The sequence below is a fragment of the Cherax quadricarinatus genome, chromosome 55 (assembly GCF_038502225.1).
Source record: "Cherax quadricarinatus isolate ZL_2023a chromosome 55, ASM3850222v1, whole genome shotgun sequence".
Classification (NCBI taxonomy): Eukaryota; Metazoa; Arthropoda; class Malacostraca; order Decapoda; family Parastacidae; genus Cherax; species Cherax quadricarinatus.
This window is the reverse complement of record NC_091346.1, coordinates 22,510,824-22,525,100: the sequence shown is the minus strand read 5'-3', so window position 1 is coordinate 22,525,100 and position 14,277 is coordinate 22,510,824. Positions and strand designations below refer to the sequence as shown.

Here is a 14,277-nt window from a genome sequence, read left to right as displayed (position 1 = left end):
GTTGGATGCGAGAAGTGGGTCATAATAAGCGTGTATGCACCTGGAGAAGAGAGGAATGCAGAGGAGAGAGAGAGATTTTGGGAGATGTTAAGTGAATGTATAGGAGCCTTTGAACCAAGTGAGAGAGTAATTGTGGTAGGGGACTTGAATGCTAAAGTAGGAGAAACTTTTAGAGAGGGTGTGGTAGGTAAGTTTGGGGTGCCAGGTGTAAATGATAATGGGAGCCCTTTGATTGAACTTTGTATAGAAAGGGGTTTAGTTATAGGTAATACATATTTTAAGAAAAAGAGGATAAATAAGTATACACGATATGATGTAGGGCGAAATGACAGTAGTTTGTTGGATTATGTATTGGTAGATAAAAGACTGTTGAGTAGACTTCAGGATGTACATGTTTATAGAGGGGCCACAGATATATCAGATCACTTTCTAGTTGTAGCTACACTGAGAGTAAAAGGTAGATGGGATACAAGGAGAATAGAAGCATCAGGGAAGAGAGAGGTGAAGGTTTATAAACTAAAAGAGGAGGCAGTTAGGGTAAGATATAAACAGCTATTGGAGGATAGATGGGCTAATGAGAGCATAGGCAATGGGGTCGAAGAGGTATGGGGTAGGTTTAAAAATGTAGTGTTAGAGTGTTCAGCAGAAGTTTGTGGTTACAGGAAAGTGGGTGCAGGAGGGAAGAGGAGCGATTGGTGGAATGATGATGTAAAGAGAGTAGTAAGGGAGAAAAAGTTAGCATATGAGAAGTTTTTACAAAGTAGAAGTGATGCAAGGAGGGAAGAGTATATGGAGAAAAAGAGAGAAGTTAAGAGAGTGGTGAAGCAATGTAAAAAGAGAGCAAATGAGAGAGTGGGTGAGATGTTATCAACAAATTTTGTTGAAAATAAGAAAAAGTTTTGGAGTGAGATTAACAAGTTAAGAAAGCCTAGAGAACAAATGGATTTGTCAGTTAAAAATAGGAGAGGAGAGTTATTAAATGGAGAGTTAGAGGTATTGGGAAGATGGAAGGAATATTTTGAGGAATTGTTAAATGTTGATGAAGATAGGGAAGCTGTGATTTCGTGTATAGGGCAAGGAGGAATAACATCTTGTAGGAGTGAGGAAGAGCCAGTTGTGAGTGTGGGGGAAGTTCGTGAGGCAGTAGGTAAAATGAAAGGGGGTAAGGCAGCCGGGATTGATGGGATAAAGATAGAAATGTTAAAAGCAGGTGGGGATATAGTTTTGGAGTGGTTGGTGCAATTATTTAATAAATGTATGGAAGAGGGTAAGGTACCTAGGGATTGGCAGAGAGCATGCATAGTTCCTTTGTATAAAGGCAAAGGGGATAAAAGAGAGTGCAAAAATTATAGGGGGATAAGTCTGTTGAGTGTACCTGGTAAAGTGTATGGTAGAGTTATAATTGAAAGAATTAAGAGTAAGACGGAGAATAGGATAGCAGATGAACAAGGAGGCTTTAGGAAAGGTAGGGGGTGTGTGGACCAGGTGTTTACAGTGAAACATATAAGTGAACAGTATTTAGATAAGGCTAAAGAGGTCTTTGTGGCATTTATGGATTTGGAAAAGGCGTATGACAGGGTGGATAGGGGGGCAATGTGGCAGATGTTGCAAGTGTATGGTGTAGGAGGTAGGTTACTGAAAGCAGTGAAGAGTTTTTACGAGGATAGTGAGGCTCAAGTTAGAGTATGTAGGAAAGAGGGAAATTTTTTCCCAGTAAAAGTAGGCCTTAGACAAGGATGTGTGATGTCACCGTGGTTGTTTAATATATTTATAGATGGGGTTGTAAGAGAAGTAAATGCGAGGGTCTTGGCAAGAGGCGTGGAGTTAAAAGATAAAGAATCACACACAAAGTGGGAGTTGTCACAGCTGCTCTTTGCTGATGACACTGTGCTCTTGGGAGATTCTGAAGAGAAGTTGCAGAGATTGGTGGATGAATTTGGTAGGGTGTGCAAAAGAAGAAAATTAAAGGTGAATACAGGAAAGAGTAAGGTTATGAGGATAACAAAAAGATTAGGTGATGAAAGATTGAATATCAGATTGGAGGGAGAGAGTATGGAGGAGGTGAATGTATTCAGATATTTGGGAGTGGACGTGTCAGCGGATGGGTCTATGAAAGATGAAGTGAATCATAGAATTGATGAGGGAAAAAGAGTGAGTGGTGCACTTAGGAGTCTGTGGAGACAAAGAACTTTGTCCTTGGAGGCAAAGAGGGGAATGTATGAGAGTATAGTTTTACCAACGCTCTTATATGGGTGTGAAGCGTGGGTGATGAATGTTGCAGCGAGGAGAAGGCTGGAGGCAGTGGAGATGTCATGTCTGAGGGCAATGTGTGGTGTGAATATAATGCAGAGAATTCGTAGTTTGGAAGTTAGGAGGAGGTGCGGGATTACCAAAACTGTTGTCCAGAGGGCTGAGGAAGGGTTGTTGAGGTGGTTCGGACATGTAGAGAGAATGGAGCGAAACAGAATGACTTCAAGAGTGTATCAGTCTGTAGTGGAAGGAAGGCGGGGTCGGGGTCGGCCTAGGAAGGGTTGGAGGGAGGGGGTCAAGGAGGTTTTGTGTGCGAGGGGCGGGGACTTCCAGCAGGCATGCGTGAGCGTGTTTGATAGGAGTGAATGGAGACAAATGGTTTTTAATACTTGACGTGCTGTTGGAGTGTGAGCAAAGTAACATTTATGAAGGGATTCAGGGAAACCGGCAGGCCGGACTTGAGTCCTGGAGATGGGAAGTACAGTGCCTGCACTCTGAAGGAGGGGTGTTAATGTTGCAGTTTAAAAACTGTAGTGTAAAGCACCCTTCTGGCAAGACAGTGATGGAGTGAATGATGGTGAAAGTTTTTCTTTTTCGGGCCACCCTGCCTTGGTGGGAATCGGCCGGTGTGATAATAATAAAAAAAAAAATATGTTGCTAGCAGATTTACGACATCTGCTTACTATATCTGGTATCTTATTTTCATTAATAAGATAGCTTGACGTATCACATAGGTTATTATACTGTCTATATTGCTTAATTAGTGGACAATTAAGCACGTAGTGTTGATGATAGTGACCATAGGACTGGCCACATACTTTGCCTTTAGTTTGATCATCATCTGTGTGTCTGCCAAACTGCCAGAAATATTTGTAACCAAGACTAAGCCTGGCTACTACTACATCAGTCTGTTCACATTGCAAGTTGCTCCATAAACATGCTTGTCAACGTTCATGTTATAGTGAGTTATAGATCTACTCAGACTTCTAACTGCATTCCTATAATATTCACTTTCATTATTTAATTCTCTCATAATGTTAATCATAATGATAGACACAGACACTAAAATTATATTCAAGTTTTTATTTCGAGTTACTTTCTCTGGCTAACTTATCAACTTTATCACGAAGGAGTAATTCTGTGTGTGATGGAATCCAAAGAAAATGTACATGAATTCCCTTTTTTCCGACTTTTAAGTTATATATATATATATATATATATATATATATATATATATATATATATATATATATATATATATATATATATATATATATATATATATATATATATAATAAACTTGTATGACGAGGATGTTTGTCATTATGAGAATCAAGAACGTTTAGTGATGACATATGTTCAGTAATGATAGAGTCAAGCTCAGTGTCATAAGCTAACTTTAGCTCCAGTAGGATGACAAACAATTCAGTCTACAGTGTAGACGCCCAGTTGTTAATTCTTATACCTAAGTCAACATCAATGCCACCTTTCTTATTTTGGAAAGTGGTAACAAGAGCAGATGTAACTCTGCCAGTAAGCCTGCTAGTATCCCTGCCAGTAACCCTGCCAGTAACCCTGCCAGCATTCCTGCCAGTAGATTCCTGCTGAGATCAGTCAGTGTAGATAAAGAATAAGTCACAATACCCTGGCTGGAACGGTTCATCATTATCTTTCACTTAGCCTAACCTTATGAAGAAGGCCAGAGAGAGAGAGAGAGAGAGAGATTAAAACCGCTGGCCCACAGATAGATCCAACTTCATCCTATTCCCCATTTGTATGTCTCATAACAATAAAAAGACTTTAAAATGAGCTGATGTAGGTAACAGCTCTTAGCTTGTAAATAAAGTTAGGAATCCTAAACCTAACCTTTTCAAACCCTTGTATAAAAGAGAGAGAGAGAGAGAGAGAGAGAGAGGGAGGGAGGGAGGGAGGGAGGGAGGGAGGGGCATTAATAGTGGTATCTGATACTGGAACTTGTACAGTTGAAAACCAAAGAACACATTCCAAGGTGGCGGGACAATAATCTTGTCGACCTTATGGACCTATATCTGTGAGGTCCGGGCCCACCCTAGCCCAGGTATATACATATACCGAGATACATATATCTCAAGGTATATACACTGAGGTACATGCCTTTTTAAGCGTATTAACACCAAGTGTGCCCCTCTCAATGTGTATATTCAGAGAGGTATATGTCTCTCACTGATATATATATATATATATATATATATATATATATATATATATATATATATATATATATATATATATATATTCTTATTCTTTTTAGTAATTATTACAGGAAAAGGGGTTACTAGCCCATTGTTCCCGGCATTTTAGTTGACTTTTACAACACGCATGGCTTACGGAGGAAAGATTCTTATTCCACTTCCCCATGGATATAAAAGGAAAAGTAATAAGAACAAGAACTAAGATAAAATCAAAGAAAACTCAGATGAATGTGTATAAATAAACGTGTACATATATGTTTAGTGTGACCTAAGTGTAAGTAGAAGTAGCAAGACGTACCTGTAATCTTACATATTTATGAGACAGACAAAAGACACCAGCAATCCTACCATCATGTAAAACATTTACAGGCTTTCGTTTTACACTCACTTGGCAGGACGGTAGTACCTCCCTGGGTGGTTGCTGTCTACCAACCTTAGACAGGGATGTGTAGTATCACCATGGTTGTTTAATATATTTATAGATGGAGTTGTAAAAGAGGTAAATGCTAGGGTGTTTGGGAGAGGGGTGGGATTAAATTATGGGGAATTAAATACAAAATGGTAAGTGACACAGCTACTTTTTGCTGATGATACTGAGCTTATGGGAGATTCTAAAGAAAAATTTCAAAGGTTAGTGGACGAACTTGGGAGTGTGTGTAAAGGTAGAAAGTTGAAAGTGAACATAGAAAAGAGTAAGGTGATGAGAGTATCAAATTATTTAGATAAAGAAAAATTGGATATCAAATTGGGTTGGAGGAGTATGGAAGAAGTGAATGTTTTCAGATACTTGGGAGTTGACGTGTCGGCGGATGGATTTATGAAGGATGAGGTTAATCATAGAATTGATGAGGGAAAAAATGTGAGTGGTGCGTTGAGGTATATGTGGAGGCAAAAAAATGTTATCTATGGAGGCAAAGAAGGGAATGTATGAAAGTATAGTAGTACCAACACTCTTATATGGGTGTGAAGCTTGGGTGGTAAATGCAGCAGCGAGGAGACGGTTGGAAGCAGTGGAGATGTCCTGTCTAAGGGCAATGTGTGGTGTAAATATTATGCAGAAAATTCGGAGTGTGGAAATTAGGAGAAGGTGTGGAGTTATTAAAAGTATTAGTCAGAGGGCTGAAGAGGGTTTGTCGAGGTGGTTTGGTCATTTAGAGAGAATGGATCAAAGTAGAATGACACGGAGAGCGTATAAATCTGTAGGGGAAGGAAGGCGGGGTAGGGGTCGTCCTCGAAAAGGTTGGAGGGAGAGGGTAAAGGAGGTGCTGCGGGCGAGGGGTTTGGACTTCCAGCAAGCGTGCGTGAGCGTGTTAGATAGGAGTGAATGGAGACAAATAGTATTTGGGACTCGACGAGCTGTTGGAGTGTGAGCAGGGTAGCATTTAGTGAAGGGATTCAGGGAAACCGGTTATTTTATATAGCCGGACATGAGTCCTGGAAATGGGAAGTACAATGCCTGCACTCTAAAGGAGGGGTTTGGGATATTGGCAGTTTGGAGGGATATATACTTCTAAACTGTTGTATTCTGAGCGCCTCTGCAAAAACAGTGATTATGTGTGAATGAGGTGAAAGTGTTGAATGATGAAAGTATTTTCTTTTTGGGGATTTTCTTTCTTTTTGGGCCATCCTGCCTCGATGGGAGACGGCCGACTTGTTGATATATATATATATATATATATATATATATATATATATATATATATATATATATATATATATATATATATGCAAAACAACCACTGTAAAAGAATAAAGAAATTCCAAGCGCTGTCGTGACTACTCACATTATCAAGGAACAATGTTCCTTGATAATGTGAGTAGTCACGAAAGCGTTTGGAATTTCTCTATTCTTTCACAGTGGTTGTTTTGCATATTATGAAATCACCTGTTTACTGTGATCTTATTGCATATATATATATATATGCAATAAGATCACAGTAAACAGGTGATTTCAGAATATGCAAAACAACCACTCTGAAAGAATAAGTTCCTTGATAATGTGAGTAGTCACGAAAGCGCTTGGAATTTCTTATTCTTTCAGAGTGGTTGTTTTGCATATATATATATATATATATATATATATATATATATATATATATATATATATATATATATATATATATATATATATATATCTCCTCCCTCCCTCCATCTCTCCTCCAGTCCACCACCTCTACGATATCATTTACCTACACGTGTCTACAATATTTGCAGGTAATTCGGGAGTATTAAGCGCTAAGTTATAGACTCCCCGGCTCGCTTAATCTCCCTTTCTCCCCTTCACCCTCTCTTCCTTTTTCTGTCTCCCCTTCTCCCTCTCTCCCAAGGCAAATCATATTTAAGTAGATAGTTGTAAGTCTCTATTGTGGGTCTGTCATCGTGTCAGCGCGTCCAGGCGGAAGGAAGGGAGGACTGGAAGAGAAGGAAGGGAAGGGAGGTCTGTAAGAGAAAGAAGGGAGGTCTGTAAGAGAAGGAAGGGAGGTCTGTAAGAGAGGGAAGGAAGGGAGGTCTGGAAGGGAAGGAAGGGAGGTCTGTAAGAGAAGGAAGGAAGGGAGGTCTGGAAGACAAGGAAGGAAGGGAGGTCTGGAAGAGAAGGAAGAGAGGGAAGTCTGGAAGAGAAGGAAGTAAGGGAGGTCTGGAAGAGAAGGAAGTAAGGGAGGTCTGGAAGAGAAGGAAGGAAGGGAGGTCTGGAAGAGAAGGAAGGGAGGTCTGTAAGAGAAGGAAGGAAGGGAGGTCTGGAAGGGAAGGAAGGGAGGTCTGTAAGAGAAGGAAGGAAGGGAGGTCTGGAAGGGAGGTCTGTAAGAGAAGGAAGGAAAGGAGGTCTGGAAGAGAAAGAAGAGAGGGAAGTCTGGAAGAGAAGGAAGTAAGGGAGGTCTGAAAGAGAAGGAAGGAAGGGAGGTCTGGAAGAGAAGGAAGGAAGGGAGGTCTGGAGGAGAAGGAAGGGAGGTCTGGAAGAGAGGAAAGGAAGGAACGGAGGTCTGAAAGAGAAGGAAGGAAGGGAGATCTGGAAGAGAAAGGAAGGGAGGGAGGTCTGGAAAAGAAGGAAGGAAGGTCTGGAAGAGAAAGAAGCAAGAAGGAAGGGGAAAGGAAGGAAGGAAGCAATACAAGTGAAATCCTACACAGTAAACAGTCTACACTCTACTTCTCTCTACTCCATCATTCACTGAATACAAAAACAACTTTTGCTTTGTCGATTTTCTTATTTGCTTATCCAAATATTTTTTCAGTTAATCATCTTTATCATTATCATTATTACAGACACGTATAAGTTCCTTACCACCAAGTATCCAGTGGATACTTGCTGGTAAGGAATTTATCCCTGTATATATACACTGAGAGGTGTATATCTCTGTGTATATACACCGAGCATTTTCTCTTATTCTATTTCGGGAATTAGATATTGACAATGACTGTGTGCGGGTTAATGAGGCACGTGCAGTCGGTAGACTTCAAACCTAACAGAGTGACTGTCATAAGAGGGGCGAGACGTGCTGGTGGATGGTAATCTCTGAGAGCAGGTAATCTAATTGAGTCACCAGGTGACTCTGTTAATCCTGTGTTATTAAGTCAGTCGCTGTGGGAGCCTGACAACCACTGATTCAGGAGGTGTTTGAGGGATGATTCTCTCTCTGGGAATCTTGGTGGGGTTGTAGGGGGGTTGGGATGGTGGTTTTTACGGGAAGGAAATGGTGGTTTACGAAGGGGGATGGTGGTTGTACTCACCTAATTGTACTCACCTAATTGTGGTTGCAGGGGTCGAGACTCGGCTCCTGGCCCCGCCTCTTCACTGATCGCTACTAGGTCTTCTCCTCGTCTTAAAGCTATGTATGGTTCCTGTCTCCACTACATCAATTGCTAGGCTATTCCACTTCCTGACGACTCTGTGACTGAAGAACTATTTCCTAACATTCCTCTGACTCATCTGAGTCTTCAAGTTCCAATTGTGACCCCTTGTTTCTGTGTTCCCTGTCTGGAACATCCTGTCTCTGTCCACCTTGTCTATTCCACGCATTATTTTGTATGTTGCTATCATGTCTCCCCTGACCCTCCTGCCCTCCAGTGTCGTCAGTCCGATTTCCCTCAACCTTTCTTCGTACGACATTCCCCTGAGCTCCGGAACTAGCCTTGTTGCAAACCTTTGTAGTTTCTCTAATTTCTTGACGTGCTTGACCAGGTGTGGGTTCCAAACAGGTGCTGCATACTCCAGTATGGGCCTGACGTACACAGTGTACAGTGTCTTGAACGATTCCTTACTAAGGTATCGGAACGCTATTCTCAGGTTTGCCAGGCGTCCATATGCTGCAGCAGTTATCTGGTTGATGTGTGCCTCCGGAGACGTGCTCGGTGTTATACTCACCCCAAGATCTTTCTCCTTGAGTGAGGTTTGCAGCCTTTGTCCAGCTAGCCTATACTCTGTCTGCGGTCTTCTTTGCCCTTCCCCAATCTTCATGACTTTGCATTTGGCAGGGTTGAAATCGAGAAGCCAGTTGCTGGACCACGTGTCCAACCTATCCAGGTCTCTCTGTAGTCCTGCCTGATCCTCATCCGATTTAATCTTTCTCCTTAGCTTCACATCATCTGCGAACAGGGACACCTCCGAGTCTATCCCTTCCATCATGTCATTCACATATACCAAAAATAGCATTGGTCCTAGGAAAGACCCCTGTGGGACCCCGCTCGTCACAGGAGCCCACTGTGATACCTCATCACGTTCCATGACTCGTTGTTGCCTCCCTGTCAGGTATTCTCTGATCCATTGCAGTGCCCTTCTTGTTATACGTGCCTGATCCTCCAGCTTCTGCACTAATCTCCTGTAGTAGTGGTGGTATGTAGGTCTGTACGTTTGTACTCTCTCATCTGGGTGTTTATGCTCTTTTCCCTGGGGTTTGCTTTCCCTAAAGTTTTCTTTCTTTGAAAGTCTTTCCAGGTCTCACGCCAAGTCTTTTGAACTGGAAAGCAAATATTAGAATTTCTCATTACGGAATGTACAGTACAATGAATAGATATTACGGAATTTCGCATGACTTGCCTGTCTTACAGGTTCATGAGACGGAGAGACGAGATAAGGCAATCCTGCCAAAGTGCAAATCATTTAACAGGCTTTCGTTTCACACTCGCGTGACAGAACGACACACAGTGTGTCCGTGGTTCTATCCCGGGCAAGGGTGTAAACATTGGACATGGTTTCTTTTACACCTGTTATCCCCATTCACCTAGCAAGCAAGTAGGTACCTGGGTGTTAACCTACTGGTGTGGGTCGCATCCTGGGGGACAAGATTGAGGACTACAATGGAAATAAGACACAGTTCCTCGATGACGCACTGACTTGTGATATCCAGGGTGGCTAACCTTCCGGGGGTTAAAAATTCGAACAAAATCTTATTTTATCGTACCTCCCTGTATGGCTGTTCTCTCCCAACATTCTACGGTTATAAATTAGATTTAGAAAAGACTTAGACAAGTACTGGTTTTCAAACATTGTCGATGCGTGGAACAATCTTCAGAGTAAGGAAATAGAGGCTAAGAAACTTGGTAGCTTGAAAGAGAGATTGGACATATATGTGAGTGAAATGGGTTGGGTTTTATTAGTACCGCAAGTACTGAAGCTTTGGGAAAAGGTTGGACAAATACGTGGGCAGGAATGGGTGGTTTTGAGAAGGACCTTCCTTGTATGGGCCAGTAGCTCTCCTGAAGTGGTCATCCATTCTTACGTTTTTATGTATGTATATTTCACACCTGAAAGGTCGGTACCTCCTTGGATATCTGCTGCCAAGCAGTCTACCCAGTCTCCCAGCACGCTCTGGAAACGAGTCCCCTCCCCTCCCACAGTGGAAATGATCTTCCTACTGGACTCGAGGAAGACCCTTGCTGGACTCGAGGAAGACCCCTGCTGGACTCGAGGAAGACCCCTGCTGGACTCGAGGAAGACTCCTGCTGGACTCTAGGAAGACCTCCCGGGGAGTACTCACCCTTGTTGGTCTTGCTGAAGGATTGCGTGAGAGCTCTGGAGAAATGCTCGTCGACAGCTGTTGCCAGGTCCCCGCTGAAGTACGTCAGCACCACGCAGTTAGCAGAGATGTAGTGGGCGTCTGCGTGCTGCTGCTCCCCCTGTGTGGTAACACTGAGAGTCACACATCACCTGGTAACACTGAAACATTATAATTTTAACATGTAAGTCGTTTTTATTAGTGGACGGAGGATCGACCCTCCATTAATCTTTATGCTAACCTCTCTCTCTCTCTCTCTCTCTCTCTCTCTCTCTCTCTCTCTCTCTCTCTCTCTCTCTCTCTCTCTCTCTATATATATATATATATATATATATATATATATATATATATATATATATATATATATATATATATATATATATATATGGTCATTTAGCAAGAAATTTAAAATTAAGTCCTTTATAAAATTTTATCTTATACCTTTAAAGATATATTTTTTTCATATATGTTAATGTAAAAATTAATTTTGTACCAAAAGAACGTTAGGAAACTTACCTAACCTTATTATAACAAGCGCAGTTTAATTTAGCCTAATCCAACTAAATATATTTTTGATAAGTTTACAGTAATTTAATAATAAGCACAACGAAATATATTTGTTTCGTTAGGCTGAGAATGATTTTTGCGAAATTATTGCATACACAAATTTTCGCTTGAATTATTCGGCAAGAAGAGTGTTGTTATTTTAGCCAAAATCGAAAGTTTTACCTATTCGGCACGACATGATATATATATATATATATATATATATATATATATATATATATATATATATATATATATATATATATATATATATATATATATATATATATATATATGTAACACACACTGAAACATTATCAATAACTCTAGATCATTTGAGAAAGAACACAATGCAATTTATTTGTGAAGTCAAAAGAATTTTGTTTTTGACAACAGAGCAGCTGGGAATGTGATCCTTGTCAGTGTGTTGTATCACAGAAGTGAAGGTGCAACGATTTTCTGGCTACAGTGATTTCTGTTTTCCTTTACTCCCGCTGCTCCATGTTGGCAATATTGACATTTGATGCATGGAATTATCTTGCGTCACTATGCTAGCTTTGTTAATTATTTTGTTATAGCACTTGTCGATTAAATCTACATTTGGACTGGTGTGTGTGTGTGTGTGTGTGTGTGTGTGTGTGTGTGTGTGTGTGTGTGTGTGTGTGTGTGTGTGAATGATCAAGTATGGAGTTTGCTGAGTGCAGTTATTAGGTTCCATATGCATCATACTTAACTACATTCCGGCATGTCATTATAAACCAGTTTTAAGGCATGTCATTATAAGTTATAAGGCATGGTAGATCATTGTATACTCTCAATGAGTGTACCATTGCAGTATAGGACGATTGGAGGGGTCTACTTTTTCCAGAATGAGGTAGGGAGGTGGGGGGCCATAGGTAAACTCACATTTATAGGCATATCTGATCACTTCGCCCCTCACCATCCTCGAGCTGGCTCACGCCCTGTCTCGCTGAATTTAAGCAACGGCTGCCCTGGGCAGTGGACGCTTGACTACCGTCCCACAGTGTCTTAAACTGACAATTCCCATGCCCCAACCATTAACATTTTAACGGATGTTGGTAATGATAAATATATTACTGACACCTGGCTCTTGTATGTACCTGTACACAAATAACTTGCACGTAAGACAGGGTTACGACGACGTTTCGGTCCGACTTGAGCCATAAGTGGTCCAAGTGGGACCGAAACATCGTCGTAAACTTCTCTCTCCTATGTGCGATTTATTTGTGTATTGTTCCAGTCACGGTATTGTGACTTTTTGTTGTTTATACATCTCCTATACTTTCTCGTTTCCCGGTTTGCTCCAGTGACTGCGCCTCCAGCTGGTATCTCGCCCATCTGGTATCTGGCACTACCAGGTACAACAGGTCTTTGAAACCACCTACGTTCGTGATACCAGAACAAAGAAAGAAAAGAGGGTTAGGGACTCCCTATATACCTCGTGATGTATAAATTACCTGGGCGATTGATTTGATGCTCTCTTAGAAAAGTTGTAATTATATATATATCATGTCGTGCTGAATAGGTAAAACTGGTCAGTTAGCAAGAACTCATTTAAAACTAAGTCCTTTCTAAAAAATTCTCTTATACGCTTAAAGATATATATTTTTTCATTTATGTTAATGTAAAAATTAATAATTTTGTACCAAAAGAACCTTAGAAAACTTACCTAACATTATAACAAGCGCAATTTAATTTAGTCTAATCCAGCTAAATATATTTTAGATAAGTTGACAACAATTTAAACAAACAGAACGAAATATATTTTTTCGTTAGGTTCAGAATGATTTTTACGAAATTATTGCATACACAAATTTTAACTTGCCTTATTCGGCAAGAAGAACGTTGCTGTTCAAGCCAAAATAACAAGTTTTACCTATTCGGCACGACATTACATATATCTTGAAAATTAACTTATATTAATTTGGCAAGCATGACTCCGATCTGGCCTCTTCTGACCTTTTCTAATTCCCCTTTCTAATTTACCTTTTGTAACTAATCTTTTCTAACTCTCCTTTCTAACTAACCTTTTCTGATTGTTTACGACTGACCTTTTCATCCGTTTTGGAAGAATGCGACACTGGTTGCTGTTGTTGTTGCTGCTGCTGTTGTTGCGGCTGCTGCTGTTGCTGCTGCTGCTGTGATGTCACTGGCGAAGAGCACACTCCGGCGTGAGTTGCAGCAGCAGTTGCTGCTGCTGGCGCTGCTGCTGCTGCAGCTGCTGCTCCCGTCTGCTGGTTAGCCAGAGGTGCCGCAGAGCTGCTGCTGGAGGCCTCTGCAGCAGCTGCGGCTGCCGCTGCCGCTGCCGCCGCTGCGAACTGCTGCTGCTGTTGCTGCTGCAGGTCGGGCGTGGGAGGCTGTGATGAGCCTGCTGCGCCTGCAGCGTCCTGTAGTCGGTACTTCTGGGAGAGATGAGAACAGCATTAAACTGACTATCCTGCTCCTAAACTCGCATCATGTTAAACTCTCTCACTCATATATTAACATGCTTTCATATTAGCATAATGCAATATTAACGTGTCATATTTACATAATGTTAACGTCTTATTAACATGCCATATTTACATAATAACATGTCTTATTAACATGTCATATTAATGCTATATTAACATGTCATTAACATGATATATTAATGTTAATGTCATATTAACATTAATCTACATAAACATGATTTTATATTAACATGATGTGGTAGTGGCAGTCCTTGTTTTAACTGAAATTATTAAGATATACATATATAACACCTAAACTAATAATAATAATCAAACTTAGGCCTAGTTCTAAAGGTCTAGTTTAATAAATTAAACGATTATATTAAATGACATCGTTGGCTGATTTATATTTATCTAATATTACAACATATTTCCAACTATCATTTACATATATCTTTGCTTCAAAATAATTCGGGTTATTTAAAAAAGAATGTGGATTATCTTTAATCTCATTAGTATAACATAATTGTCCACTAATTACAGGTGCACCTGAACTTAATTATGACAGATTTTTATAACATGTCTCTTCAGTTCCGATATTAAATTTTCACTAATTTGGGTATTTAATAGCCTTAATCGTAACTTCATTAATATTTAACATTCCCCTAGTCCAAACAGCCTGGTTGATCAGGGCAACCTAGGGAGGCCTGGTCTGGGATCGACTCCAGGTCGCATTTTTAATCCCCCAAACTTTGGTCTTATTGGTGTGTAAACACTGACTGGTACCCATTTCTCATATCCAGCTCTTAA

General features: G+C 40.6%; 1 protein-coding gene across 1 annotated transcript in view; it reads right to left on the bottom strand.

The window, feature by feature from the left end:
* LOC128698986 (transcription cofactor vestigial-like protein 3) overlaps positions 1–14,277 on the bottom strand; it is a 128,395-nt gene that overhangs the window by 52,053 nt on the left and 62,065 nt on the right. The window contains exons 2-3 of the mRNA XM_053791487.2: positions 13,087–13,437; positions 10,451–10,589 (exon numbers count right to left, since the gene is read on the bottom strand). Coding sequence (XP_053647462.1) covers positions 10,451–10,589; positions 13,087–13,437 — 490 coding nt within the window. The remainder of the gene's footprint in view (positions 1–10,450; positions 10,590–13,086; positions 13,438–14,277) is intronic.